The following is a 27,904-nucleotide window of genomic DNA, read 5'->3' as shown; positions in this document are numbered from 1 at the left end:
GAGCCCTGGGCCTCAGACCGCAGGTGCTGACTCACGGCCTCCGCTGGACGGTATAAGGCAGCCAGCCCAGGGGACCCCACAGCTGGCAGAGGATGGCGCAGGGGACAGTGATCCATGTGGACCCAGAGCAGCCCACCCACGCGGTGTGCGCGCTGGGCACCGCGACCCAGCTGGACGTCTGCGGGTGAGCAGGAGCCTTCTGGGCATGGGGGGGCAGCGGGGAGCCGGCGCCAGGGGCTGGTCCTGCCGACAGCCGTTGGCCCAGGCTCAGGCTTCAGCCCTGGTGGCCGCTGCCAGGGGCGCAGCTGGAGAGACACACCGGGCAGCCGGGAGGGGCCGGGCTCAGCAGCTGCTCCTTGGCCTGTGCGGGTGTCGGGTGTGGGGTGTGGGTGTGGGGTGTGGGTGTGCAGGTGTGGGGTGTGCAGGTGTGGGGTGTGCAGGTGTGCGGGTCTGGGTTCCTGGGACCTCACCACAGTGAGTCATTATGGGGCAAACAGAGGTGTCAGAGAGGGTCTGGATTTGCCTGAGGTCACACAGCCTCCTGACCCACACCTGGCTCACAGTGCAGTCTATTGTCCACACTGGTCTCCGAGCCTCCCTGGTGGGGGCGGGGGGTGACAGCTGGGCCGTGACATGGGCTCTGGCATGAGAAGACCACTCTAGGAGCTGGCCTGCTGTGAGCTATCGGGTGGCCTTGGGCAACTGAGCCTCAGTGTCCTCATCTGTGAAATGGGTGGACACCCACCCTGGACAGGCCATTGGGATTCACTGTGGAAAGGTGTGAAAATGCTTGTCAGTACCCAGCAAGGTGCTGGGCGCAGCCCTGGTGGTCATTCATTCTTTCAACAAACGCCTGTTGAGTGCCTACTGTGTGGGGGCCTGTCCACTGTGGGCCACCCAGGATGGTGGAGGGTGCCCTCTCAGGGTGCCGTTATGGTTGTGGTGGCCCTCGGCTTCCTCCCCACCAGTGGGCACCTGTGGTCTTGGGTTGGGGCCACGGGAGCACCTGTGTGTCACCCTGGAGTGTGTCACCCACTGCCTGGCCCAGGAACAGCTGCCAAGGCCCAGGTGACCTCCTAGGGCCACGGGGGTGGCAAGAAACAGAGAAGTCCTGGAATAAAGGGAAAAGTGCGGCTTGTGTCCCCAGAGACCCCCGAGAATGAGCTGTGGTGGCGGGTGTGGAGAGAGTGGAGGGCCGGGCCAGCCCCCCACATGCCCAGGCCAGCCCTCTGCCCAGTGCCGAGGAGCTGTGGGGAGCTGGCTGGGCTGGTCAAGAGGAGGCACTGCCCACAGCTCTCAGAAGGGACAGGTCCCCCACCCACAGATGCCTCAATACCCTTGTCTCCTCCTCCCTCATCAGACACGGAGCTGGGCACAGTCCCCTGACTGTGTCCCAGGACGATGGCTGACATCTGTATCGCCCTCCTGCCCGGGGCTCACTCAACAGCCCCAAGAGGCAGACAGTGCTGTCGTTCCCTTAACAGAAGGGGACAGTGAGGGCTGGGATGCAGCTCAGGGGTGTGTGAGAGGCCCTGGGTTCCAGCCCCAATGCCACAGGAGGGGGGTCCTGAGGCTCTGAGTGGCCAAGTGACCCACCCGAAGCCCCGGCTACTAAGTTGGGGAACCAGGACTCAAACCCAAGCCGCCCAGCTCCGGACCCTCCTTGCCCGTCGGTCCCTGCACCTGCCAAGCCTCCCTGTCACCTCCCACCTGGCCGACAGCCCCGGCCAGGCTTCCCCCACTTCTGCAGGCGGAGCCACCCCCTCCTCACCAGCTCTGCATCCTCGACCCCTCCCCGGGAGCTGTGGCCTCTGTCCCCAGGCTCAGAGACCCCAGGCGTCAACAGACAAGGTGCCGGGGCAGGAGTAGGCGCAGGGCTGCAGGCGCCTCTTCAGAGCCGCGGGGAGGCAGAGCCTTGGCGCTCACTCGGCGTTCGGAAGCCGCTGTCCCTGCCCCAGGAGGTACCCGGTCACGATCCAAGCTCCGCTCAGCTGGGCTGAACGCCAACCCCTGTCAGAGCCAGGGCGGCATCAGGGCCCGCTACCCTGCGCCGGGCCTTCTCTCCTGGTGTCTGTGCCCGTGGTGGCGGGGATGAACCAGGGCCTTAGAACGGAGGCACGCGCCCGACCAGCTGAGCACGTCCCCAGCCCTTGATTTCTGACCTCAGTGACCACAAGCAAGACAGGACCACGTGCCCATTTTACAGATGAGTGAACCAAGGCTGCGGGAAGCGAAAACACCTACCCAAGGCCACGCGGAGTGGACTCTAACCCCTGACCCCCGCTCACACTCACCCCTTCTGCGTGTCGCGGGGCTGGCGTCTGGCACTGCGACTGCTCCCGGTGGGCAGAGCCCATCCGCCTCCAAAGGACTTGAGGACACCTGGTGATGGCATGGCCAGGTGGTGCCGACCACAGGGGACGGGTGTCACTGTGAAGCCACCGCGATGGGTGGCTCTCCTCTTCCCCAGCATCTCCCCCGAGGGACAGCCAAGAGCGTGGGCAAGTCTGTGACTGTCCCTAAGCATTTACTGAGCTGCAAAATGGGGACAGGAACCCCTGCCGGTGGGCGGCGGAGAGACGCGACTAGGAACGCAGCCAGTGTCCGCAGGGCGGCCTTTCCTGCGGGGACCGCGGGAGCCTCTGAGTGACAGCACACTGTCCTACCTCTGGTCATCGTGAGGATATGGTGCCACAGCTGGAGGGGACGTCGCTGTGTGGGCTCTTGTCCCCGGCGCTGGCTCTGCAGAGAGCTCCGGGAGCTTCAGGAAGCTTCAGCCCTGGATCTTCTCAAGGTCACACAGAGGACGGCCCCCAGATGTGTGTGGGGCGTCTTGTTTGGGAGCTGAGGACAGGGGGAGCAGCCACCAGAGAGGACACAGCCCCACACGGAGTCCCAGAGGGGCCACCCGAGCAGGCCTCGCTGTCCCATCCTCCGGTTCCCACCTGGCAGGTGGTGACAGGCCTGGAGGCACCGCTGTAAACGGGCAGGTGGCCGACCCACATGTCCTGCCTCCCCCCTGCCCCTGGAGGAAGCCGTGGAGGGAGAGGGAGCCCTGGCCCAACGGCGTGGCTTCTCATTGTCCTCTGAGTCCTGACTCGACTAGTGGCATGTCCCCTCGGGCCCCACCCTCCGGGGTGCCCTGAAGCTGGGAGGCCTGGGGACACCAAGCCCGGGAGAGAGAGCCCAGGCTTCATGGGCCTTTGGTCAGGTGGGTGACACTGAGTGACGTCTCTGGGGACAGGCTGAGCTGTACCTTCCTCTGCTGTCACTGTCCTGCACCGGGCAGCAGCCACTCAGGTGCCCCAGCCCCACCCACAGGAGTTCACAGCCCTATGCCTGCTCCAGAGGTGGAGCCCAGACCAGGAGGGTCAGTGGCCAGGCCCAGCTCGCGGCCGTTGGAAGCATCGGGTGTCCCCTGCCGCTCCCCAGCTGGCCTGGGAGGCTTCCTGGACTCTGAGGCCCAGCCAGTAGCTCGTGGAGAACCACGCTGACCGGCCTGGCCACACGCCTGCCCACAAAGCCACATGTGCAAGTTCAGGCCTGGCCTCGCCGCTGTGGGGCGGAGGGGCCGGCACACTCTGTCCACGCCCACCTGGCTCTCTCCCTACCCGTGAGTCAGCTCAGCCAGGCTCAGGTGACAGCCTGGTCATCCCACTCCCTGGCCCATACAGGCCTGGGGACCAGGCTGGGAGCAGGTGGAAGGCTGCCACCTGTGTCCAGGGGACACCTGCTATTTGAGATCCACAGATGTAGACTGGTGTCCTTGTCAAGGAGGACTTGGGGAGCCCACCGTGGGACCCCAGATCCTGCATCCTGCCCCACCACCTTCGGGTCCAGCACAAGGTCCGGCAGGTGGCGGGAGGTGCTGAACGTGCCATGTTAACTGTGTCTTAGGGGAAGACTGTGCCTGGCACAGAGTAGGTGCTGTGAAGTGTTTGTTGAGTGCATGCAAGAGCTGACCACAGTGTCCTGCCACAGTGTCCGGTGCACCCTGGCACACAGTTGCAAAGTCTTGTTGCAAAATCTTTGTGCAACGAGAGGGCGGGAGGCAGGTGTGTGGTGGCCACAGCTACTCAAAATATGTGAGTCACTGTCACCCTCACCAGGGCGGGGCCTCAGATCTCAGGCCCCTGGGGCACTGTCCAGCCTGTCCCCTGGTCCTGTTTTGTCCAGACAGCCCTGACCCCAAGTAGGGTGGGAACTCAGCAGGGGCGGGAGGAGCAGAGGAACAAAAAGAAGCGAGACCGGGGGAGACCTGTGGGCCACACTGTCCCCGTCCCTGTCACCCTGGGAGCGAGGAGCCCCTCCATTCTCTCAGCTGAAAATCCAGCAGCTGTGCCCGGTGCCCACTCAGGGCTCCTCCCCTATCCTGGTGACCTCAGGCTCCTCCAGGGCTGCACCTGTCCGCCGGGCCTGGATGACTCCCTGCCCACAGCTCTGCCCTGCCCCCAACTCTGTCCCTTCGGGGCTGCTGCCACCTGGTGGCCCACACAGACACCTGCCTTCCACACGGTCCGCTGACCTTGCCGACCCCTGCCCGTCCCTGTCCCTGGGCTGGGTGGGGGCTCCCTGGGATCCCGGGGACCATGTGACCGAGAGCAGAGCCCAGAGCACCCGCCCCCAGCGCTGCAGGAACGTTCAAGGGGACACTGGGCCTCAGCTCTGGGCCCCGAGGAGCACCCAGCAAACCCGGGTCAGCCTCAGCTTCTCCTGCAAAGGACAAATGACAGAAGGACCCGCTTCAGCGTGGTCACGGAGACACGATGTGTGGTCAGCGCAGGGCGGTCAACGCAGGGCTGGGCTCCGAGTGAGCAGTGAAGGTCAAAGTTCACGTCCATCACCACAGCCTGCTTCCTCTCAGGGAGGTCTGAATGGCGGGACCAGGTTGAAACCCTTGTCTGTCTCCCTGCGCCGCAGCCTCCACAGCTCTCCAGTCAAGGCCTCAACCTCCCTCTTTCCTTTTACTCCTGGAGCTTCCTCACCCAGCCCCGAATTACTCAAGGGACTTCCAAGACCGTCCCTTCACGTCCCCTCTCTCCAATTCCAAGTCTCTTCCGAGCGGAGGCCATTCTGAGTCTCCGCGGGCACCATTTTGACTGTGCTGCTGCTCCCTTCCTCCAGAACCCACTCTGGCTCCCCATTACCCATTCACAGAGTGCCAGTGACTGCTGACCTGAACACTCCCAGCCTCTGTACCTCTCCCTGCTCCCCAGCTTCCAGGTTCTTCGCCTCTCAACCTCCTGAGTAAGAGACCTGGACGTTCCTCTTCCCCAGCGCAGCAGGTCTGCCGACTCTGAAATGATTCCACCTCCTCATAGGAAAACAGCAGCAGGGCACCCACCTGGGGCACGTCCGCCTGCCCCCTGCATTACATCCTGTCCTCCGGGGCCCACTCAGGATCCAGGGAACTCAGCAGCCACGTATCACACCCCCTGGGCCCGAGCATGCATCAGAGGACCAGGAGGGCACGTGGAAGCCACAGATCACCGGCCCTGAGTTCTCCCTGGGATCCCGGGGACCATGTGACCAAGCGCCTGGCACCTGCAGTCCCGCGGGCCTGGGGCCCTGGAATCTGCGTCCCTAACAAGCTCCCAGCCGAGGAGGCGGCCGGTGCTGTCGGCGAGGACCACGCTGGAGACCCCTGGTCTTGAGGAGGAGCTTGGTGAAGGGGGGCAGGGAGGGGACAAGGAGGGGCAGGCGCAGAGGAAGAACAGCTGCAGGTGGCGGCAGGGGCGTCTGCAGGGCCGCGAGCAGACCCCGGTCTGTCACTGTCGGCAGGTTGCCTGGACCCGTCGCTTGGCCTCTCTGACCTCGGTTTCCTCATCTGTCGCTTGGCCTCTCTGACCTCGGTTTCCTCATCTGTAAAATGAGGACAGCAAACCAGGCCACGGGCTGAGCGTGAAGTGGGGTTAGTGGCCACGTGGAGGGAGGTCCCACGCTGCAGGTCTGCCCTCGTTTAGGAATCTCGGTGACACCACCCCACAAGAGAGGGTGCCACCTGGAAGATCACTGCGGGTGACACCAATTCCAGGTGCCCAAGTCAGCAGGGTTTGGGGGAGGGGGAGGCCGACCAAGATGACGGCTGCGTTAGGTTCCCAAGGCCACTGTCACCAAGGGCCACGCTCCTAGTGACTTCAAACAGCCTTCCTTCATTACCTGACAGTTCTGGGAGTCACAAGTCCAAACCTGGGTCAGGGCTGACCTCGGGGCGTCGGAGCCGTGCTCCGCCTACGACTGCGGAGGAGAACCCACGCCTCACCTTTCACATCCCGCTATCTGGGGCTTGTGGCCACTTCCAGAGTGACATCCCCCCGCCTCTGCTTCCTCCACCACGTTGCCTCAGGCTGTGACCCTCCGGCCTCCTCTTAGAGAGCCCTGGTGGCTGCGTAGGGCCTCCTGGGCCATCAGGACAATCTGCCATCTCAAGGTTGCAAGTCTCCTCTCCCATGTAAGGTGGCAGCCCCAGGTGCCAGGGATTGGGACACCAGAGGTGGGCCGTGCTGGGGGCTCCTGGAGTCTGAGTCTTGTGTCTCCCAAGGGCCCCTGGGTTGAAGTGTGGTCCTCAGCTCCTGGTGCTATTGGGGTGGAAGAACCCTCAGGAGGTGGGGCCTAGTGGGTGCCCGATCATCAGGGTGTGTCCTTGAAGGGCTGAAGGAACCTGTCCCCCCCATCTCTCTGCCCTCCTGTGCCACATACTCCTGCCATGATGTTCCCTGTTGCCACAGGCCCAAAGAAACGGGCCAAGCAACGATGGGCTGGACTCTCTGCAACCATGAGCTAAAACAAACCTTTCTTCCTTTTCAGTGATGGCCTCAGCTGTTTTGCTATAGTAACACAGAACTGGTTGACACAGGGCCCATCTTAGAAGTCCATCTGCCACACACTTTTCCAGCATTTTCCTAATTCTCTATCATGAAGGCATACAGCTTTTAAGATAGAGATGAAAACTTTTACAAAACTGAAAATAGAAAACATAATCCCAAGTGTCTGTGGGGCATCCTGGAGTGAGTTGTGCCCCTTTGGCGAGTCTCCCACACGCTGGAAGTCAGCTACAAGTCCTGAGCCATTCTTCTGCCCGTGGGTATATGCACTGTGTTGTGCTGCTCACTACGACAGAAAGGGCTGCTCGGAACCTTCTGGAACATGTCTCCTGGAGCATGTGTGAAAGAGCTGCTCCGGTGTCTGCCCAGGTGTGGCGTGGGGGGTCGGGTTGGCTAATGTCTGTAACCCCAAATGGGGCAGAGAGGTCAACACCACGGTCCTGTGAGCAGGGGGTTGGCGCTTCTGTTGAGCCATGTGGTCTATAACATATTTGTCACCAACTGAGTGGCATAAATCCTGTCCCCTTACTTCCCTTTGGGAAGGGGAGGCTCTGCGCGCCTGTCGTCCACTTGTGTTCCAGCCCCTCTGATTCCTGCTGTGTCTTGGGCCGTTTCTTTTCCCACCAGGTTGTCTCCGCCGTGTTGATTGGCTGAAGAGCTTTACGGATTCTGGACACTGAGCCTGGGTGTGTTTTGTGCTAGGAGAGCATTCTCCATGGACCGCGTTTGTCTTTTCACTTTATGGTGACTTTTGACAAACAGAAATTACTGATTTTCATGGAGCTGAATTTATTCATCTTTTGCTTTGTGTTTACTGGTTTTATGTCTTGTTTCAGAAGAACGTATAGATGTGCTCCTGCCTCGTCTTTCAGAAGATTCAGCAGGAGCCAGTAGCGCACACCTGTAATTCCAGCCACTGGGGAGGCTGACGCAGGAGGATGGGCACAAGTTCAGCCTCAGCAATTAGAGAGGCCCTGTCTCAAAAATAAAGTGGGCTGGGGATGTGGCTCAGTGGTAGAGTTCAACCCCCAGTATGAAAAAAAAAAAGATTTAAAGTCCTGCCACAGACACTGTAGTCTGCCTGGGGCTGATATTTTTTGAATGGGGTGAAGCTGGGAAATTGTTTGTCACATGATTGAGCAAATGTCCTGCACCATCTGTGACATAGTCCACTATCCCTAGTTCTCTGCAAAGCCACTCTGTCGTGCACCAAGTAGGACCTCTAAGTCGCACCCCCCTTTGTCCCAGCCTGGGTCGCTCCGACCCCATTCTGATTTCCCTGGTGTCCAGGAAGTCCTATGCAAGGTACAGCAAGCCCTCGCATTTACCTTTTCACTTTTAAGAGTAGCTTGGCTCTTGGTTTTCCAGGTGTATTTTCAAATCAGCTGGTCAAGTTCCAGGAGAAACCCTGGAATTACACAAATTTACAAATCCATTTGTCAAGAACTCAGAGACCTCAGAGTACCTCAGCTCTCATTATCTCCTGCCAACTTAAATCCTGCCTCCTTTTATCCCACAAGTTTGATATTTTCCGCGAGGCATGGTGGTGCCCACCTGTAATTCCAGGGGCTGGGGAGGCTGAGGCAGGAGGATGGCAAGTTCAAAGGCAGCCTCGGCAACTTAGCAAAGCCCTAAGCAACTCAGTGAGAACCTGTCACCAAATAAAATACAAAATAGGGCTGGGGATGTGGCTCAGTGGTTGAGTGCCCCTGGATTCAATCTCCATACCACAAAAAAATTGAATATTTTTATGACTTTATAGATGATGTTTGTTTAAATTTACCAGAATATTTTCCATTTTATTTGTTCACCATTCTTTCCTGCATCTCAGATCAGACCTCCAGCCTCAGTTACCTTCTTTGTAAACTATACCTTTAGAAGTTGCTTTCATGAAACTCTTAAAATTGATCTTAAAATATCAGGTTTTGTTCAGCTGAAAATGTTTTTATTTAAAGATTTTTGGGCCGGGAACAGTAGCTCATGCCTGTCATCCCAGTGGCCTGGGAGGCTGAGGCAGGAGGATCCAAAGTTCCAAGCCAGCCTCAGCAAAAGTGAGGTGCACCAAGCAACTTGGTGAGACCCTGTCTCTAAATAAAACACAAAATAGGGCTGGGGGCGTGGCTCAGTGGTTGAGTGCCCCCGAGTTCTATTCCTGGCACCCTCCAAAAAAAAGATTTTTTGGGAAAGCAAATTCTAGGTTAATAGTTATTTTTTCAAAATGCGGTGAAGATATTATTCATATATCTCCTAGATTTCATTGTTAGTATTTACAAGTTCACGTTCAGTCTAATTATTACTCTTTTCTGACTTTTCTGTCTGAATGCCTCAAGACTGTCTCTGTATGTACTGAGGTCACGTGGCTGGTTGCCTATGAGCTGAGAACATTTTCTAGGTGGGTTGAGGCCAAGGTCATGAAGCGGGGATCTTCTGTGTCGATAACTGGGTGGATTTTGTCTGCTCACTGATTTTGTCTGGTATTAGCAGACCTACCCCCGCTCCCTTGGCTGCCTTTTGGTTCCATTGAACGGTGGTGCGTGCACATGGGTGCTCATCTGGGGGGGTGTGTGCTCAGCAACGCTTTAAAACGTATATTTCACCCCTGATCTGGTGGCTTTGTAAGAGTAAGATGCTCAGGAACATTTGATCCGCCACGATTCCAGAAGGAGACGCACATGCCGCGTGCAGCGGGTGTGGAGGAAGCCTCTGGGTGGGCAGTCGCTCCGTGCACACATCCGGGTGTGAGAGTCTTCGCTGTTTTTCTAGTTCCACTGTAAGCTGGCCAGGCCAAGGGACTCTGTTCCTCTCGTCAGCCCCTGACGCTTCTCCATGCTTTCTCCTGGGTTCAGAGTAGGCGCTAGGTGCTGCTGCAGCTTACGCCTACTGGCCTGCTGGGCCAGGCCCCTCCTCACTGTCCTGTCCCCCTGTCCCTGCCACAGCTCGGCCCCAGGGGACTGCACCTCTTTCAGCATCAGCGCCTCCCCAGGAGTGGTGGTGGAGGTAGCCCGTGGCCCTCCGACCAAGAAGAACCGCACGGGTTTCTCCAAGTGGCCCCTGGACCCCGAGCTGGAGGTCACCCTGAGGGTGAAAGCGGCCAGTGCTGTCACAGGTGACCAGAAGGTGGGTGACAGCGGGGGTGCAGGTGTGGAAGGACGGGGGCGGGGCAGCTCACACAGGGGTCCTCCCTTTAGCCCCGCAGAGCCTCCTCTCCTGGGGGGGGTGTCCCACCACAGTGTCCCCGCACACAGCAGTGTCGGGCTGCAGGGTCAGAAACAGATTCATCCCTTCAGCCAAAGTTTAAGAAGCACCCACCAGCTGGGGGGCAGCAGCACCTGCTTGTAATCCCAGCGACTCAGGAGGCTGGAGCCAGAGGCTCTCAGGTTCAAGACTAGACTCAGCAACTTACTGAGGCCCTGCCCCAAAATAAAAATTAAAAGGGCTGGGGGTGTGGCTCCGGGTAGAGCGCTCCTGAGGGTTTCAATCCCGAGCACCAGACAACAACCAAACACTGTGGGGATTGAGGGTCTCCCTAGATGATCCAGCCTGACTCCTCAAGACCTTTATCCTCATCAAGATCTTTATTCTACTCTCATCTACAAAGACTTCCCCCAAAACAAGGCCCTATTCAGGGGTTCCAGGAATTGGAATGTGGACCTATCTTTTGGGAGGCTCCTTTAACCTACGCCACCCCTCTGACTCTAGATGGTCCCGGCAAGAACCTCTGGGGTTCCCAGCGAGATCTGTATCAACAGTCATTAACTCCTGGGGGAACAAGCCAACCAGGCTCTTCCCTGGGGACAAAGCATTGTCACCTGCTGTAGGAACACAGATCTGTCCAGGAAGATGTGCTCAGGGAAAATATTTCTGGCAAAAGTGTCAAGCTGAGAATGATATAAAAGACCAGTTTGGGAGCTGGGTGTGGTGGCATTCAACTGTAATCCCAGCAACTCGGGAGGCTGAGGCAGGAGGATCGCAAATCTGAGGCCAGCCTTAGCAACTCAGCAAAAACCTGTCTCAAAAAATAAAAAGGGCGAGGGATATGGCTCCGTGGTAAAGTGCACCTGGTTCAATCCCTGAAATAATAATAATAATAATAATAATAATACCAGCCTGAGAGAGGGGAAAAAGCAGTGAGCCCTACCTGGAGGGGTGCTCTGTGTGCAAACTGAATGAGAAGAGAGACAGGCGTTGGGGAGGCCAAGGAAGTTCTTGTGACCAGGTGCAGAGGGACAGGGAGCCGGCACAGAGGGTTTGGCATCAGGAACCCCAGTTTCGGGGAGCAACAGGAAGCTAAAGGGGCGTCTCCAGCCAGTCCTGCGTTGGAAACTTAGATGACTGGTCAGCAGCCGCGGAGGGGAAGCTCGGTCCTGGCCCCGATGCCCGTCCTCTAACCACTCAACACTCAGGACACGGCTTCGAGAAAAAGGGAGAAGAAGTCTCCTTGCTTCCCGAGCAAAGGAGAGCACACAGGGGCGCCCACCCTTCTGCTTGCCAGAGTCCTTTTCTGGGTCTCATGACCAACAGTCCCCTTTGAGCGCCTCTTCAGCCCCATCCCCAGTGGCCGCGCCCCACTCCCCCTCAAGATCTGCTCCAGGTGCACCTGCTCCTGCAGCCCCCCGCCGTGGCCTTCCCCGCAGGCCCAGCCCCTCCATTTCTGGCCTCCCGTGGGACCCTCTTTAGCACCAAGGTCACTGGAGCTGAGCTGAGCTGGCCCACGCAGGGGTCCAGACCCGTCTGGGGAAGGACAGAGAAGTTCCTAACGGTCCGTTGCTGCCCTGCAGGTTCGGATTTCCTACTACGGCCCTAAGACGCCACCTGTCCAGGCCCTGCTGTACCTCACCGGGGTGGGTAAGTGGCCCCCGGCTCCTCCGCAGCCTCTGCAGGACACCTCACCTGGGAGGTCACCCCTCAGCCTATTCTAAACATAGGCCAGCAAAAGGGCCATCTCCCGCGCAGCACAGAGGAGCCAGAGGGGCGGACCTGGGAGGGGGGAGGCGGGCGCTGGAATGACATCGGAATGACTTGTTTCTCAAGTTAGGAAGAGGGTGCAGGGATTTTCAGTGCACAGTCTCTGCACCTTTTTGACACCTTGGATATTTATAACAAAAGTAGACCATAATGCTGTGTCTCCATGTTCCTCAAGTGTCATTACTTACAACCCACGTTCAACATTTTCGGTCTTATCCGCGATCCATCTCTACTCCCATTTATTCAATATTCTTTGTGGAATAAAATCCATTTTCGGGATGGCTTGAGCCCAGGAGTTCAAGGACAACTCGGGCCACATAGAGAGACCCTGTGTCTAAAGAAAAAGAAAATCCATTTTTCCTTAGTTTGGCTTCATCTTAAACAATGTATATTAAGTTTACAAAGAGCATGTGAAACCTTCCGGTTTCATCTCATCAGCGAATCTTGTTCTCGAGTCCACATTTAAACAAGAGAGCACTTCCCGTGCCAGCCCGTGTGCTAAGACTGGACATTTAAAACTTACAACAATGTAGTAAAGTCAGTACGATCATCATCCCATTTTACAGGTGAGGAAGCCGAGGCACAGGAGGTAGACAGACCTGTCCAAGGTCACCCATGCAGCCGGGTAGTGAAGGGGTGACGAGGCCCAGACACTCAGGACTATATCGTCCTGTCCCTGCACTAATACCGAGGTGTGCATATGTTTAACAGGTCACTGGGACAACCTCAGGTGGGACACGGTCACAGATCATGCTGTGGGCACACGGGTCTACCCTGCTGGAAGGACAACGTGGTCCTCTATTCCGACAGGGAGGGAGGATTTAGAATCAAGCTGTCTCAGCCACGCCATTGGTCAGAGTAGGGGACTGGGGCTGGGATTTGTCCCTGGTGCCGCGTGTGTGATAAAGACAGGTGGAACCGTGTAGCCCGTGTCTGTCACCCGAGGTCACTGAGGACCGGGCTGGAGTCCTTGAGAGCCAGGCTGGGTGACCTTGCAGGGCTCTGTGTGGAACACTTACGGGGCGCCTGGGAGTTGTCTCTGAAATCCCTGGGTTTCAGTTCCCTATTGGCGTCATTGTCACGGCCCCTGAAGGACAACAGGACAGTCAGAAGCCTCGGCTCTGCTCTGAGTGTCAGACAGACTTCCTGAGGACATCGGGGGGGGCTGTCCCCTCTGAAGGAGAGGCTCCCCCCCTCAGAGCAGACGTCTACTGGGGAAGGGGCCATCCATGGAGGCCAGGCTGAGAGCCCTGACTCTGCACCTCACCAGCCCTCTCCTCTGTCCTGTGGTTTTAGAAATCTCCCTGCAGGCAGACATCACCCGCACGGGCAAGGCCAAGCAGCCGGGCAAGGCCAAGAAAAACCAGGTACCAACCCCCAGGCTGCTTTGGCCCCACTGGGCTCTGGCGCCTCCTTGTGGCAATAGGGTGAAATGGCAGTCTGTGTCCGGTGTCCCATGTTAACTGGGAAAAAAAGAGAAACATGATTCAGGAAGACAGAAAAGGAGAAAATTAAAATCACCAGCGATATTTTGGCTTGCATGAACCCCATATCTTTATGAGACCAGATTCTTCCTGGTTGGGAGTTCAAATCATGTATTGTCTGGAACCTACAGCCACCCAGTTTTTACGTAGCAGAGGAAAGATGTGTAGGTAGGTCAGAAGCCCGCCCCAGGCCTTAATGACTGGCAGGAGAGATCCCCACGGTGCTGCCCACGTGGGGTGATAATAGGAAAGGGAGGAAGGGCGGGGGAGGGCGGCAGCTGCGGGGGCCTGCCATGTTGCGGGAAGATGGGGCCCAGGTGTGTGGCGGGCCCTGAAGACCCTTAACCTAGGGTGGTGCGCATGAGTGCCCTGGGGGTGGGGGACGAGCTCCCCGGTGGGCTCAGACAAAAGCATAGGAAGGGCCGGGGGGTGGTCAGCAGTGGAGCTCTGGCTGGGCATCATTGAGGGCCCAGGTCCGTCCCCAGAGCCTTAAAAATAGGTGGTTGGTTGGTTTGTTGAGTGTGGAGAAGAGTGAGCCCCCTTAGGTCCCACAGTCACTCCCGGGTGAAGGGGCTCCTGCAACTGAGGCTCTGCCCCTTTCGGAGTCCTTTTTAAAAGTCGATGCCTGTATTTTAGGGGGGTTCGGTCCCCTCTCTCGGGACCCGAGAACTGCCCCGTGTGGGAGCGGATGGCCGCACAGGAGAGGAGAGGGGAAGGGGCTTCTCCAGGGCCGGGGTCTGCTGGGCGTCCTCAGCCTGCTCCTTCCCTTCTGGTGTCCGCAGAGGACCTGGACCTGGGGCCCCCGTGGACAAGGGGCCATCCTGCTGGTGAACTGTGACAGGGACAACCCCAGCTCTTCAGGCATGGACTGCGAGGACGAGGAGGTGCTTGACGGCAAAGGTAAGGTCCTGTGGCCAGTACCCTGGGTGTCCTCAGTTAGTGTCCTGGTGTCCTTAATAAGCCCTCTGTCCATGTGACCTGAGCCTCAGAAGGGCCTCTGAGAGGCGGTTGCTAGAGGACAAAGGTCCTAGGAGGGCAGGTGACCTGCCCAAGGTCACACAGCAGTCCAAGAAGAGCTGGACCAACTGCAAGTCCTTGATGCCTCCCAGAGGCTCCAGGTTCCGTGCCAGCCCCCACCAGCACAGACGTCTACCCTCCTGGGACCCCCAATCAACCAAAATGAAATTGCCCCCAAATTGTATCAGAGTGGCTCCTGAGGTCCCTCCTATCAGCCGCACACTGCTCTGAGTCGCTCATTCAGTGCTCAACCCAGAACTTAATGGACGGAGAAACCAAGGCACAGAGAAGTTAAGCAACTTGCCGCAGGTCACACAGCTAATAAGTAGCAGACTCAGGATTTGAAGTCCGAGCATCTAGGCACCAGGGTAGATTGAGGGACACAAGGACAGGGACAGGCACAGGGTCTCTGCAGGCACTCCTCAGGGGTGTCCTTATGGGGGGGGGACACATTCCCCACCTGCCCTGAAAAAGGGCACTAAGGGGCAGAGGGTGGCAGCCCAGGACAGCGTTGTGGCCTTGCTGGGGGAGCTACTGGGATTCCTAGACATGGACGCATTTCAAGTTGTCTGCAGGTAGCCCGAGGCCAGGGGACAGCCTCTGCTCAGTGTCCGGCACATAGTAATAACCAAAGCAGCTGCCACCAGGGCAGTTCTGGGGCACCAGGCATGGTGACAAGCCTCTGACGTGTTCCCCTCATCGCCACCGGCTCACGGTGAGGTGAGACTGCCCTGCTCCTGGGCTGCTGGGAAGCAGGCACCGAAGCTGGAGGAACCCTCCGTGCTCACCAGACCCAGAGCTCAACCCCAAGCCAAAAAAAAATGTCATTTAAATGCTGGAAAGAGGTGCAGCCAGGTGCCACCAGGAGGTGGCTTGTAGGCGATCAGCCTCTGGGACAGTGGTCTTAGGCCTCATCCTCCTTCCAGACCCGCAGGACATGTCCCTGGTGACCCTGATCACCAAGACCCCCAAGGACTTCTCCAGCAAGCACCAGCTGGTGCTGCACGTGGCCAAATCCGAGATGGACAAAGTGCGGGTGTTTCAGGCCACGGGTGAGTCTCCCGCCCGCACTCACCCTCTGACTCACCCTCCCATCTTGGCTTCGCTCCTGCCCCAGCCAGCGGAGCGCAGAGACCTGTCAAATGATTCCTGAGCAGCTACTGTGTGCCAGGTTCCAAGAACCAGGGACACAGCTCCCCGCAAGACAGACTGTCACTACCTCCCAGATGAGGGGCGCGTACGAGAGACAAGTGTCGTGTCTCGTGCTGGGACCGTGGAAGAGGTGGGCAGGAGGGGGAGTAGCTGGGCAGGAGCCAGGCAGGGCAGGTGTTTCTTGGCTCCTCCTAAGAGCAAGGGCCGCAGCCCTACCCAGGGGCAAAGCGCTGTTTCTGGGGCCTGGGGTTTAGCACGGTTCCCGGAGTGTGCTGCTCTGAGGGCACTCAGCCCGAGGGAGACAGGGGTCACCCTGGAGCTAATGGCTAGTTTTGGGGTTTTTTTTTTTATTGATGCTGTATCCTATATGAACATCTCTGTCTTGGGATAAGGATGAGTTGCTGTAGTGTTTTGGGGTTTTTTATGTTTGTGGGGGTTTTTTTGGTACTGAGGATTGACCCCAAGGTCACTTAACCACTGAGTCACACCCCCAGCCCCCTTCTTTTTAAAATTTGAACTTTATTTTATTTACTTTTTATGCGGTGCTGAGGATCGAACCCAGTGCCTCACACATGCTAGCCAAGTGCTCTACCACGGAGCCACAGCCCCAGCCCTTTTTATTTTTTATTTGGTGACAAGTTCTCGCTGAGTTGCTTAGGGCCTCTCTAAGTTGCTGAGGCTGGCCTCAAACCTGGGATCCTCCTGCCTCAGCCTCCAGAGCTGCTGGGATTGCAGGCGTGCGCCCCTGTGCCTGCCTGGGTGCTGTGGCTATTAAGAGCACACGGCAGTGGGAAATGGAACTGAACACAAATCATGGCAGGTGACAAGTGAGGGCCGCTGGGCATTTGCCATTTGATGGCTCTGCAGTTTTGTCTTTGGTGGCTTCACATGAGCACCTGGCCCCAGGCTGGTCTGGTTGCTAGGGGATGGGTGAGGCACCCACCACGCTCCTGACACCCGACAAGCTGCGAGTGGGGGTGGGAATGGGGGTGGGAGGGCAGAGGGAAACTGACACTGTCTCCTCATGGCTGCCAGGCCACACACGGAGACCTAGAGGTGTCTGTCCCCTGTCCCTACGGTGGTCCCTCAGCCTGCCTCCCTCCCTCTCAGACAGACGCCCCCTTGTGTACGGAGTCAGCTGCCAGCCGACTCCCCCTCAGTGCATCCCGCTCACTCCTCCCAGTTCCTGCCACCGGGGAGTGACAGGCTCAGTGCTGGGCACAGGGCACAGAGCTATGAACACAGCAGAGCCCTCGTCCCGGGTCCCTTTCGTCTTGGTGGGCTGGGAGAGATGACAGGCACATAATTACAGTAGCACTTGGGGGGTCTGAGTCCACAGGGCGGGGAGTGGAGCTGGGCGTGGGGTCAGGCCTGGGGGAGGGCGGGCCAGGCACGTGAAGACCCCGAGGTGAGACTGTGCCAGGGCTAAGGAGGGGCTGCGGGGGGAGGGGGGGGGCAGGGGAATAAGGGGGGAGGGGCAGGGGGCAAAGGGGAGGGGCCGGGTGGCACGAGCTGGCATTGGCTTCTCCTGGGGGAGGGCCAGGGAGGGGTCTTGCAGGGACACCCCTGGATCCAGCTCCTTCACTTCCAGTCCCAAGTGACCCAGCTGTCACTGGCTTGGTGACACCAGCTTCCTGCCCCTGCCCAGGCCTCACCCCTCTGGGAAGCCCTGGGCCCCTCTGTCACAGCGGCTAAGGCAGCACCTGTCTTCGTGGCCTTTGCTCTCCCCTCCCCCACGTGCTCCCTGGGGGACACGGTGACCCTGTCTCCTCAGCAACCGCCTGCTCCCACCCCCAGTGTCAGCTGGGACTGGCGGAGCGGTGGCTCAGGAGATGAGTGAGGGCTGGTGTGTCGCGGGCTTCGGGCAAAGTCAGAGTGGCCCAGGCCCCTGTGGCGCCCCTGGGGACCCCGCCCAGGAGCACTGTCCCAGGAGGGGGTTGGCTCCAGGCAGACGAGGGGATGTGGTGTGGGGCCTGGGGAGGCACCCGGGACGGGGGCAGGGGAGAGCAGGGTCTGCGGACGGGGGACGCGGACCTGAGCCTCCTGCCCTGGCCAGGGTGCAAGCTGCCTTCCAGGTTCAAGGTGGTCCTGGGGCCGGGGCAGCCCTGTCACCTGGTGGAGCTCCCGGGCGGCCAGCACAGCAGGGACTTCTACCTGGAGGGCCTCACCTTCCCGGACGCCGGCTTCCCCGGGCTCATCTCCCTCGGCGTCTCGCTGCTGGACATGTCCAACCCGGTAGGCGGAGCCCGGGCCGCGGCCTGGCTGGGGCAGGGGCAGAGCCGGCAGGTGGGGGCCCGGCTGCCGTGACGGCCTCTCCTGTCCCCTCCCCTGCAGGAGCTCCCCGAGGCCCTGGTTTTCCAAGACAGTGTGGCCTTCCGCGTGGCCCCCTGGATCATGACCCCCAACACCCAGCCCCCCCAGGAGGTGTACGTGAGCAGGTGAGGGGCCCTGAGCGCTGGGGCCTGGGTGGCCAGGAGGGGCCCGAGGTCCGGCTGCAGCATTCACTGTGAGTGACCCAGGTGGCCTGGCCTTGAGCAGTGGCCTCCCCGCGGGCTGCGCCTTTGTGGAAGGGGTCCCTGTTAGTTCCTGCTTCGTGGATTCCTAGAGGGGAGTCCCTGTTCAGGTCACAAGCGTCTCCAGGGCCCCTGTGTCGCCTCCCGGCTCCCGTCAGGCCTGACCTCCAGAATCCGGAGCCTGACGAGCTGCTTCTGGAACTTTCCTAGGATCTTTGACAACGAAGATTTCTTGGAGGCTGTGGCTGCCCTGGCCAAGAAAGCCAAGTGCAAACTGACCGTCTGTCCCGAGGAAGAGAACATGGATGACCAGTGGATGCAGGTGAGCGGCCCTGCCGGGGGGGCAGGGGAGCGGCCACGTGTCCAGGGACTCCTGGCGCTCAGCCTAGCACCTCTCTGGCCACCCGTGGGTGGCGAGGGCAGAGCCTCAGAAAGTCCTTGCACAGGGCGGGGGGGCTCAGGCCAGTGGCTCATCTGACGTTGGTTGTGGGCCACCCTGGGACCACCACCGTGGGTCACCAAGGCAAAAGCCACCTTCCTGCTGGAAAGTGCAAAGCCCAGGAGGTGGCCCTCGGTCAGTTCGAGTGGCCTTCCTGGGCTCAGCCACCAGCAGGCCACACCCCACTCCAGCACTTTCCATGGCTCCCATCTCTAACCTCTTCCAGACCCTCTCAACCCGCCGCCTCCCTTAGCTGGTGCCATCCCGCCCCCTGTGGGCGGTGGACACCGCATTGGCACTCGGGGCCTCCGTGGTAGTGCCCCCCACGCTGCCAGGGGACACTCCAGGGTGCTTCGTCAGCTCAGCACCCCTCTCTGCTCCCTGCCGGGCTTTCGGCACCATCCGCCCCTGGCCCACCTCTGGCCTTGCCCACTCTGCCTTCTGTAGGACACACCCCTCCTGTCCCCACGTCCGGAGCCTGCCCACCAAATCCCAGTTCAGATGCTGCCCCTGGGTGAGGATTCCCTCTCTTCCTTGTAGTTCCCTAAGTCGCATCCTCTGTCGCCACTGGCCACCACTTTTTATGCGCCCCTCCCCCCCACGATGGCGATGTCAGGTCCACCGTGATTTCCAGCAGCGATGTGTCCTCGGCACCCTGCCCGTGGGCACCGGCCCTGGAGGGAGATGTGCTGTAGACGCGTTTCTGAAATCCTCCTGCACCTCCTCCCCCGAGAGGGTCTGCGGCTTCCTCTGTGGAGGGACCAGGCGCTGCCTGCTGCTCCCCTGGAGCCTCTGCTCCAGCCCCCCCAGGGGTCTCCGTGGCCCCTCCAGCCACCCTGGTGCCCCTCAGTGACCCCCGGGCCACTTCCCGACCCTGGGTGCTCGCTGCTGGGCTCCCGGGCTCTACGCCCTGACGACAGTATCCTGGAGGACTCCAGAGCCTCTCCTTCACCGTGTCCCCAGCCCAGGGTCCACCCCGAGAGGGAGAGGGCGCTGCGGGCTCCCCTGCGACGGGGCCATCACAGGACACCAGCTCTGCTTCTCACGGCCCCTTCTTTGCAGTCAGAATTCTCAGGGGAACTCGCCCTTGAGGCCAAGGGCGAGGGCGTGAGGAAGACTCCGTGCCCATCCGGGCACTGGGAGTGGACCCAGGCCCGCGTGCCACAGCTCCTGTCTGTCCCCCCAGGATGAAATGGAGATCGGCTACACCCAGGCCCCACACCAGACGCTGCCCGTGGTCTTCGACTCCCCGAGGGACAGAGGCCTGAAGGACTTCCCCATCCAACGCGTCATGGTACCTGCGTGGGGTGGGCAGGGGGCACACCTGCCCCAGCCCCTCGCCATGAGGCCCCTGCCCCTCGCCTCTTTCCCGCCAGGCCCTTCCCCGCCTGGGGAGCCCAGCTGCCCCCGCAGAGGCCCGCTCCGGCAGGTGGAGCCTGTTATTTTTGTCATTACCATGATACCATCTGGTGGCCCTTGCCACCCATGAGGTCAGCTCGTCCTCAGGACAACCTGGATGCAGCCCGGTCCGGCCACCCACCTGCTCTGGCTGCACAGTGTGGGTGGGGCAGGACCCATCCATTGGGTGGGGTCTGATTTCCCGGGGCCCCACTCAGGAGGTTTTCCTAGATGTGACGTTCACAGCCACGCTGCCACACGTGGGAGTGGGAAGTGACCGTGTTGATGAGTCAGTATGTCATTTGTTGCTTGACTGAGCTAGCAGGTTGGTGCCAACTCAGCACAGAATAATAATTAAAAAATAATAATAATGGTCGCGTTGATTGAGCACGAGGCTGGGTCAGACGCGGGGCTGAGCTCTCACAGGCGCTGACTCATTTAACTTGTCCACGTTTTCTGGAGAGGTTATCGGTAGGCCCATTTTACAGATGAAGAAACTGAGGCTCGGAGTGGAGAAGTCAGGATTCAAACCAGGCCCGTCCGGCTCAGAGAGCTGACCCTTCCCCACCCCACCTCCCGCTTCCCCAAGAGGACCCCAGGCCTGCACTCTGGGCCCCGGCACCCAGAGAAAATGAAGAAGGGGAGTGGGCACAAGGTTGGCCAGGGTGAGTGGAGCATCCTACTCCCCAAGGGCAGGAGGGGCGGCCCCTCCCACACCTGAGGCTTTGGAACGGAGCCTGGGTCTAGTCAGCACCTGCCTCACCTCCCTGGCCGCACCTGCCCTCACCTCCTGGCCGCACCTGCGCTGACCAGTGGAGGCCGCGTCTGCTTGGGCACCCAGTCAAGTGGATCCCATCTCAGGACCATCGGCACCCACCAGCCAGCTCCACTATGCCAGCGCCCCCTCCTCAGTCCACCCTGCTCAGTGGCCCTCAGTGGCCCTGTCTCCTACTTGGACACCCCGAGAGTGACCACGGCCAGTTCTTCGATGTCATGAACTGAACCTCGGGAGTCCAGTGGACAGACCTCACATGGCCTCTCACCTCCCCTGCAGACAGCCTTGAGGAAGGGGCTGCAGGGCCTCTGGCTAAGCAGATCCCGACCCGAATCACTTAGAGTGAGAAGATCCAGAGTCCAAGTCCAGGCACCACCAGCTTCCGACTCAGCCGTTCCTCCAGCATCATGGCTGGCCTCTCTCTGTCCCTCACCTGCTCCAGCCCCCCAGGCTCTTCCCGTTCTTCACCTGGGCCACCTCTCCCTCATCTCAGGACCTTTGCACGTGCCAGTCTCTCTGCCAGGAAGGTTCTTCCCTGCTCCGGGGCTGGAGTTCCTCTCTTCTCAGCCTCCATGGGGCAGGGGCGAGCGGCAGGCGTTTGGAGAGCAGGGCGGGCTGGGGATAAAAACCCGGGTGTTATCAGCTCTCGGGTGGAATTTCACGGGATGAGCCAGGACCCAGCCAAGAGCCAGTGAAACTGGAGAACTCAGGAGACCAAGGACAGGCCTGGCCCTGTGCCCGTGCCAAGGGGGCCGAGAAGGAGCCACCGGGAGGTAGGAGGTGACCTGAGCTCACGGTGTCCTGGAAGCCAGGAGCTGAAAACATGGGCGAGACCAAGTGACCCGGCTGCTGCTGGTGGCTGTGGCCTGGTGCTCATGAGGACCTTGACCAGAGCGGTTTCGCTCTAACTGTAAATGATGGCTTTAAAACTCCTGAACTCAAAGACCCAGGAGATGACGTGTCTCCCCCAAAACACACACCAGTGGGGAGTCCTGCGGTGGCCCCATGGAGACCCGCCGCGAGGACAGTTGATTTGCGGCGGGGTGGGGCTAGGGCTGCAGCCTCTTTTGGGGTGGGACAGACTGCTCATGGCCCTCCCACATGTCTGTTCCCCCATCCGCAGAGCCTTTTGGTGGCAGGAGGGACATCACGGGTGTGACGTTAGGAAGTTAGGAGCCTGCAGTCCTGGATAATGGGGGGGGGGGCATGTAAACTCAACACTCCTCATGAGAGGGCGAGAGGAGGGGTGGACGGGGGAGGCAGAGACCGGAGGGTCTGGCTTGGAAGGAGAAGGAGCCACGGCCCAGCCGGCCCCTAGGAGCCGCAAGGGACGAGAAAACAGCCCCTTCCTGCAGAGCCCCGCGGGGGGACAGCCCTGCCGTGCCTTGACCGTAGCCCTCCTGACTGCAGATTCCCACCTCCAAAACCCCAAGAGAGCAGCCTGTGTTATTTTAAGCCACTAACTTGATGGCAAGTTGCTACAGCGGTCACGAAGCTCATGCCAGGGGTGAGCGATGTGTCCCTCCCTCTCTCACGAGGACCCTCATGGAGACATTGAAGCCATTCTGAGGAGTTCGTTCCAGCCCCAGAGCAGGATGCACTTGGTGTGGACCCAGGGCACCCATCAGGATAGTTCAAGTTCCATTCCTTCACCAGCTGGATACAGGACCAGAGGAAGCCCATCACCACTCTGACCTCAGTCTCTTCTTCTGCAAAACAGAGATAAAAAGGAAAGTTTGCAGATTCGTCACTACCCCCAGGTGATGGCTCACAAAGCAGCTGCCACATGCTAAGGATGCCACCAACGCCAGTTCCCTTCCTTGCCCCCCGAATGATTCAAAATTCCCGCCACGTCCCCCAGGAAGAGCGGCGCCTGCTCTGCACCTGGGGCTGGTGACTGGATTCCTTCCTGTGACGAGGCTCATCCCTAGATTCGCTCCCCGCGGGCGGGCGGCCTCTAACTCTTGGCTCTTCTCCCCCTCAGGGTCCAAACTTTGGCTACGTGACCCGCGGGCCCCAGACGGAGGAGATCACTGGGCTGGACTCCTTTGGGAATCTGGAAGTGAGCCCGCCGGTCACCGTCGGGGAGAAGCAGTACCCGCTGGGCAGGATTCTCATCGGCAACAGCGGCTACCCCAGGTAAGAAGGGCAGGGACACCACGAGTGGCCAGGACCCAGGTGCCACGGAAAAGCAAAGGGCAGGCGGAAGTGTCCCCTGCCCACTCCCAGCCCAGAGGCTCGAGAAACCTTAGGGAGCGAGAGAGGAGGGGAGGGTGGGCGAGGAACACCGGCTTTGAGCCCCAGACAGCGGTCCAGCTCTGCGGCTTACGTCCTGTCCTGTGCCAGGAGCTGGGGGCGCAGCCGTGAATGACGAGACAGGTCTCGGCCACTGTGCTTGTGGGAGCCAGATAATAGGTAATCTCAAAAAGTGAGAAAACAGAAAGGGCAGAGAGGAATGGGCCTGGGTGAAGGTGGCAGGGAGGCCTCACTGGAGGAGGCTCTTTTGAGCTGAGTCCTGATGACAAGAAGGACACGGCTGTGGGGACACCTGAGGTAGAATGTCCTGGTGGCTGACAGAGTGCATGCAAAGGCCCTGTGGCAGGAATGAGCTTGGTGTGTTCAAGAAGGCCACGGCAGCTGAACAGACTGAGAAAGAGCCAGAGGCTGACTCACACAGGGCTTGCAGGAGAAGATAGAAGCTCAGAGAGGTGAAGCAACGTCCCCCAGGCTGCACAGCTAATAAGGATCGCCAACTTTGGCTGCACTGGGTTCGAATCCTGTGCTTCCCCATAACACCAGCAGCTGGGCTGGTCCCACGGGCAGTGCTAGGCTCCGTGTTAGTGACCCTGTGTCTCGGTGTCCCCTCAGTGAAAGTGGAATGACAATTCCTAAGTCCCTCAGGTGTGAAGGGACGTGATAAGGGCCCCCGCTCCCCTCCCCTAACACCCTCCATCCCTGCAGCGGCGACAGCCGGGAGGTGCACCAGACCCTGCAGGACTTCCTGGGCGCCCAGCGGGTGCAGGCCCCCGTGACACTCTACTCCGACTGGCTGTCCGTGGGGCACATTGACGAGTTCCTGAGCTTCGTCCCAGCGCCCGACAGGAAGGTAGGGCCCAGGGACTGAACGTGGCCAAGCCCACAGCCCCCAGCAGGGCCCCTTCCTGCAGGCTGGGGACAAGCTGCCCTCCACGTGTTTCCGCCCAGGGCTTCCGGCTGCTGCTGGCCAGCCCCAGGTCCTGCTACCGGCTGTTCCAGGAGAAGCAGGAGGAGGGCCATGGGGAGCAGCTGCTGTTCCAAGGTGTCAAGAGTAAGTGGCCGTCCCCTGCCGTCACACGGCCTTCTACTGCTGGGAGGGACCCCCAGGCCCAGACCTGTTCTGAGCACCTACTGTGCACACCAGGCACTGTGCTGAGTGGACAGAGCAGAGGGCCCTGGGGCTGTCTGGTGGGGCCCCGGGAGGGCTCCCTGGAGGAGGCGAGAGCTGGCAGGGGGACGAGGTGGAGGGAGATGCGCCACCGGGGACAGAACATGCAAAGGCCCAGAGGCAGGAGAGAGCAAGATGCGTCCGAGGACCTGAGACGTTCAGCGCCTCTGAGCACAGGATGAGACTGGATTTCTTCAATAAACCCTAACAACACGGGGTGGGGTCAGAGGTTGAGAAAACTCGGCAGAACCAGCTCTTTTTTCCCCTGTTTTTGGAGGGCTGAGGACGGAACCCAGGGCCTTGTCCTGGGGGCCCAGGCTCTGTCACTGACCACACCCTGGCCTGCTTCCTCCTCTCTAAGTGGGGTCTCCGGAGACCCGGGAGGGAGGCACAGTCTCAAGGATCCGTCCCGCGCTGTCCCCGTGTCTGTGACAGACCGTCCCTCACAGGCTCAGAGCAGACCTGCCTGCGGGGACTGTGGCTGTCCCCCTTTCACAGATGGGAACACTGAGTTCCCGAGGCCCGTGACAGAAGGGGCGTCGACCTCTGATTCAGTTTTTCCCCTTTTTTCTCCGTGTCAGAAAAAAAGCAGCAGAAGATAAAGGACATTCTGTCCAACAAGAAGTTGAGAGAACACAACTCCTACGTGGAGGTGCGGAGTCCGGGTGCCCCCAGCTGCCCCCGAGCTGCCCCCGAGCTGCCCTGCCCCGCCCCCAGGCAGAAGGCAGGGGCCCCCCGAGGCAGCGCGGCCCTGGGGTCCCTGAGGGCGCTGGCTGGCGACTCTCCATGCCAGGGAGCCCCAGGGCCACCACTCACCTTCCTGCCCCCCCCCCAGCCCTGCCTTGGGTCTGGGGGCCTCGGGCCCCATGCTCCCCTCCCCCACCGACTGCCACCTCCCCTCCCCCCAGAGCTGCATCGACTGGAACCGCCAGGTACTGAAGCGGGAGCTGGGGCTGGCCGAGGGGGACATCGTGGACATGCCGCAGCTCTTCAGGCTTGTGAAGAACTCCAGAGGGACCCCCAAGGCTGAAGCCTTCTTCCCAAACATGGTGAGGAGGGGCGGACCTCCACGCACACCTTGGCAGGTGGCCTTGAACCCAGGTGCAGTGCAGGCGGCTGGAGGGCCAGCAGGGCTTGGCGGGTCCCTAGGCTCAGGGGTTGCGTGGCCCTGGGCAGCTCGCAGAGCCCCTCCCGGCCTCTCAGGTGCTGCGACCTGCTGTCACCTCCGCTTTGCAGATGAGGCACAGAGAGGTGAGGTCTCTGGCACAAGGACACACAGCTGGCAGGAGACGGGAGAGGGAGAGGGAGGTAGAGCCACTGTCCCTAGGTCCCCTGCAGGGGTCAGGGGAGGGGCAGGGTCAAGCTCCCAGTTTCTTAAGTGCCACGAAGGGGACCCAGGTGGAGCAGCACCTTCGGCTGGGCTCTGGCTGCCGCCCGGGGCGAGGCTGGACCCCGTATCTGAAGGGCGGGCAAGAACCTCTGGCTGTGACCCCCAGCACATCCTGGCACCGCCCCCCCGGCCTGTGGTCCCCCCTCATCAAAGGATACCCAAGGGCAAGATGGAGGCTGCACCCAGGTCTCCTGGCGCCGGGGGCCCGGTTCAGGAGGAGCCAGTGTCCCTCATGGAGGTTTGCAAACTGGGTTCCCCAGGGCCCTGGGTGCCCAGGCAGGGGCTGAAGTCTGACGGTCCTGGTGGCCCCTGCTTTGTGCTCAGAGGCTCTGCAGAGGGTTCTGTTGGGAAGGAAGCGTTCCCAGGCCTAGAGGGGGCTGGGGCTGGGGGAGCCCCTCTTTCCCGAGCCCTGGCCCTTGATTTCCTCTCCCGCATGGCCGAGCCTGGCTTCCTGGTGCGGGAAGGAGCGCAGCAGCCCCTGGGGACGGTGCCAGGCGTCTCAGGGAAGGGATCGGCCGTGGGTGGCAGGCTGGGTTTCGCTAAGCGAGGCCCCTGGGGGAGCAGGAATGAGCCGGCACAGGCTCCCAGAGCCCCTGGAGAGAGGCAGGGGTGGCGGGCACTACAGGCCGAGAGACAGCCGCGAGGCCCTGGCGTGGCCGACAGAGAGGGAGGCGCCCTCTCCAGGGCTCGCGGCCCAGGAGGCTGATTGTGAGCCCTCCTCGGGCCCAGTGCGCATTTGGGCTCCTTTGCTTGATGTGGCTCAGAAAGGTGAAGTGACCCACGCAAGGTGACACAGCTATGGAGGAGTGGCGCTGGAACCCACACTCACATGGGCCCCAAGTCCCGGCCTTCCACCTCGGCAGGCCACCTCCCGGTGCCATTGACAGATGTCATGCTACTAGAAAGGGCTCCCAGGCCTCGGCATCCCCACCGTGCGCCAGGCACCGACAGGGATGGGAGGGACGAACTGCAGGAGCCCAGGGATGTGGGGCCCAGGGGGCGTGTCAGCGCTGGGCCTTGATGACAGAGTTTGCAGACGGTGGACGAGGAGCTCGGCCCTGGAGTCCCGCAGGCCCCTGAGCAAGCCCTGGCCTGGCCGGTGGCCTTAGACCACCTAGTGTCCCTGTCTGGATCTCAGTTCCTCGCCTGTAAAGTGTGGAGGGAGGGGACACTGGCGCGGCCCTCACCTGGGACCCCCCGCAGGTGAACATGCTGGTGCTGGGGAAGCACCTGGGCATCCCCAAGCCCTTCGGGCCCCTCATCAACGGCCGCTGCTGCCTGGAGGAGCAGGTGCGCGCCCTGCTGGAGCCGCTGGGGTTGCACTGCACCTTCATCGACGACTTCTACACCTACCACGTGCGCCACGGCGAGGTCCACTGCGGCACCAACGTGCGCCGGAAGCCCTTCTCCTTCAAGTGGTGGCACATGGTGCCCTGAGCCTCCCCACCCACCAGCCTCCCCTGGTGGCCTCCCCTGGTGGCCTCCCCGGGAAAAACCTCTCAGCCAGGGGTGGCTGGTCCCCTCCCCCACCCCCGCATGTTGCACCCCGTGTTGTTGGGGATGGCCAGGTTCCCCAGGGGTGGCCAGTCTCCCCAGCAGTGCCTCATGGCCTCGCCCTGGGCCCCTCTCCATGTTCCAAGATGGTTCCAGCACCCCAAGCTCAGCTCTGAGAAGCCGCAAGTGGGACCCCTTGGACGGCCACACTTTGCCAACACCGAAGCTCTCCCATGGCTCGCTCATTTGTTCCTCTGTCAGGTGGAACTGACTGCTACAGATTCAAAAGTGCCACCAGGAGGAGCTAAGGCCGAGGTCTCCGTGTGTCCTCGCTCCCAGGCCTGTTCCAGCCTGTAGAACCTCACGTCGCCCTGAGCTTCCCGCAGAACCAGGAAGGGGGAGGGGAGAGGGCCGAAGGGCACCCGGAACCCAGAGCCCGCAGTCACGGGCAGCTCCTGGGCAGGCGGGTGTTCCTTTGGTCATTTGAGGAATGTGTCTGAAATACATCTCTCTGGATGTGAGTCTCATTACAAAACATGGAATTTAAAAAAAAATAGGATTAAGGGCAGGAGGAGCAGGTCCAGAGGCAGGAGGCCAAGTATGTGGCCTCCGGTTTCTCAGGAGACGCCGCAGGGTGGGGTCCACTCTGAGAGCCCAGTGGGCCTGAGAATGTCATTTCCCTTCACGTTGGAATGTCCTTTGGGGAAAAGGTGGCAGATCACGCAAGAACCTGAGGGCGTGGAATGTCACCATTGGGTCCCATGCAATCCAGTATCAGGGCGTGTGTTCCATCCACTCTTGAGGTTTGCTGATGTCCCACTGGCCACCTGGACCCGGACAGGTACACACCAGGAGTGACAGATTTCTGTGGAATGGAGTATTAGTGCCAACACGGTGCTCAGAGAGTCTCAGGTTTGGGGATGAGGGACACTTCACTGGTTACGTCCATGTAAATATTCTGACCTCTAAAAACGACCCTGAAATATGAAACGCTTCTGGCCCCAGACACTCTGGGTGGGGGACGCCCAA

At 60.3% G+C, this 27,904-nt stretch overlaps 1 protein-coding gene across 1 annotated transcript; it reads left to right on the top strand.

The window, feature by feature from the left end:
- Window positions 1–88: 88 nt before the first annotated feature.
- Window positions 89–27,904, top strand: PADI4 (peptidyl arginine deiminase 4). The gene is made up of 16 exons (XM_081308083.1): window positions 89–184; window positions 9,761–9,941; window positions 11,603–11,669; window positions 13,086–13,156; window positions 14,056–14,173; window positions 15,217–15,342; window positions 17,499–17,677; window positions 17,777–17,880; window positions 18,166–18,277; window positions 19,581–19,688; window positions 22,552–22,706; window positions 23,529–23,673; window positions 23,772–23,874; window positions 24,573–24,643; window positions 24,900–25,040; window positions 26,585–27,904. The coding sequence occupies exons 1-16, from the start codon at window positions 93–95 to the stop codon at window positions 26,816–26,818; spliced, it is 2,007 nt and encodes a 668-aa protein (XP_081164209.1). The 5' UTR covers window positions 89–92; the 3' UTR covers window positions 26,819–27,904.

This window comes from Spermophilus citellus (genome assembly GCF_964194105.1).
Source record: "Spermophilus citellus genome assembly, chromosome: 9".
In the NCBI taxonomy this organism is placed as follows: Eukaryota; Metazoa; Chordata; class Mammalia; order Rodentia; family Sciuridae; genus Spermophilus; species Spermophilus citellus.
This window is presented reverse-complemented; position numbering and strand designations above follow the sequence as displayed.

Excerpts from the sequence above, each read along its gene's own strand:
- PADI4 (XM_081308083.1), top strand. The coding sequence starts at position 93 with ATGGCGCAGGGGACAGTGATCCATGTGGACCCAGAGCAGCCCACCCAC. Across the intron at positions 11,670-13,085 it reads GCTGTACCTCACCGGGGTGG|AAATCTCCCTGCAGGCAGAC; the intron begins GTAAGTGGCCCC and ends CTGTGGTTTTAG. Across the intron at positions 17,678-17,776 it reads TGCTGGACATGTCCAACCCG|GAGCTCCCCGAGGCCCTGGT; the intron begins GTAGGCGGAGCC and ends CCTCCCCTGCAG.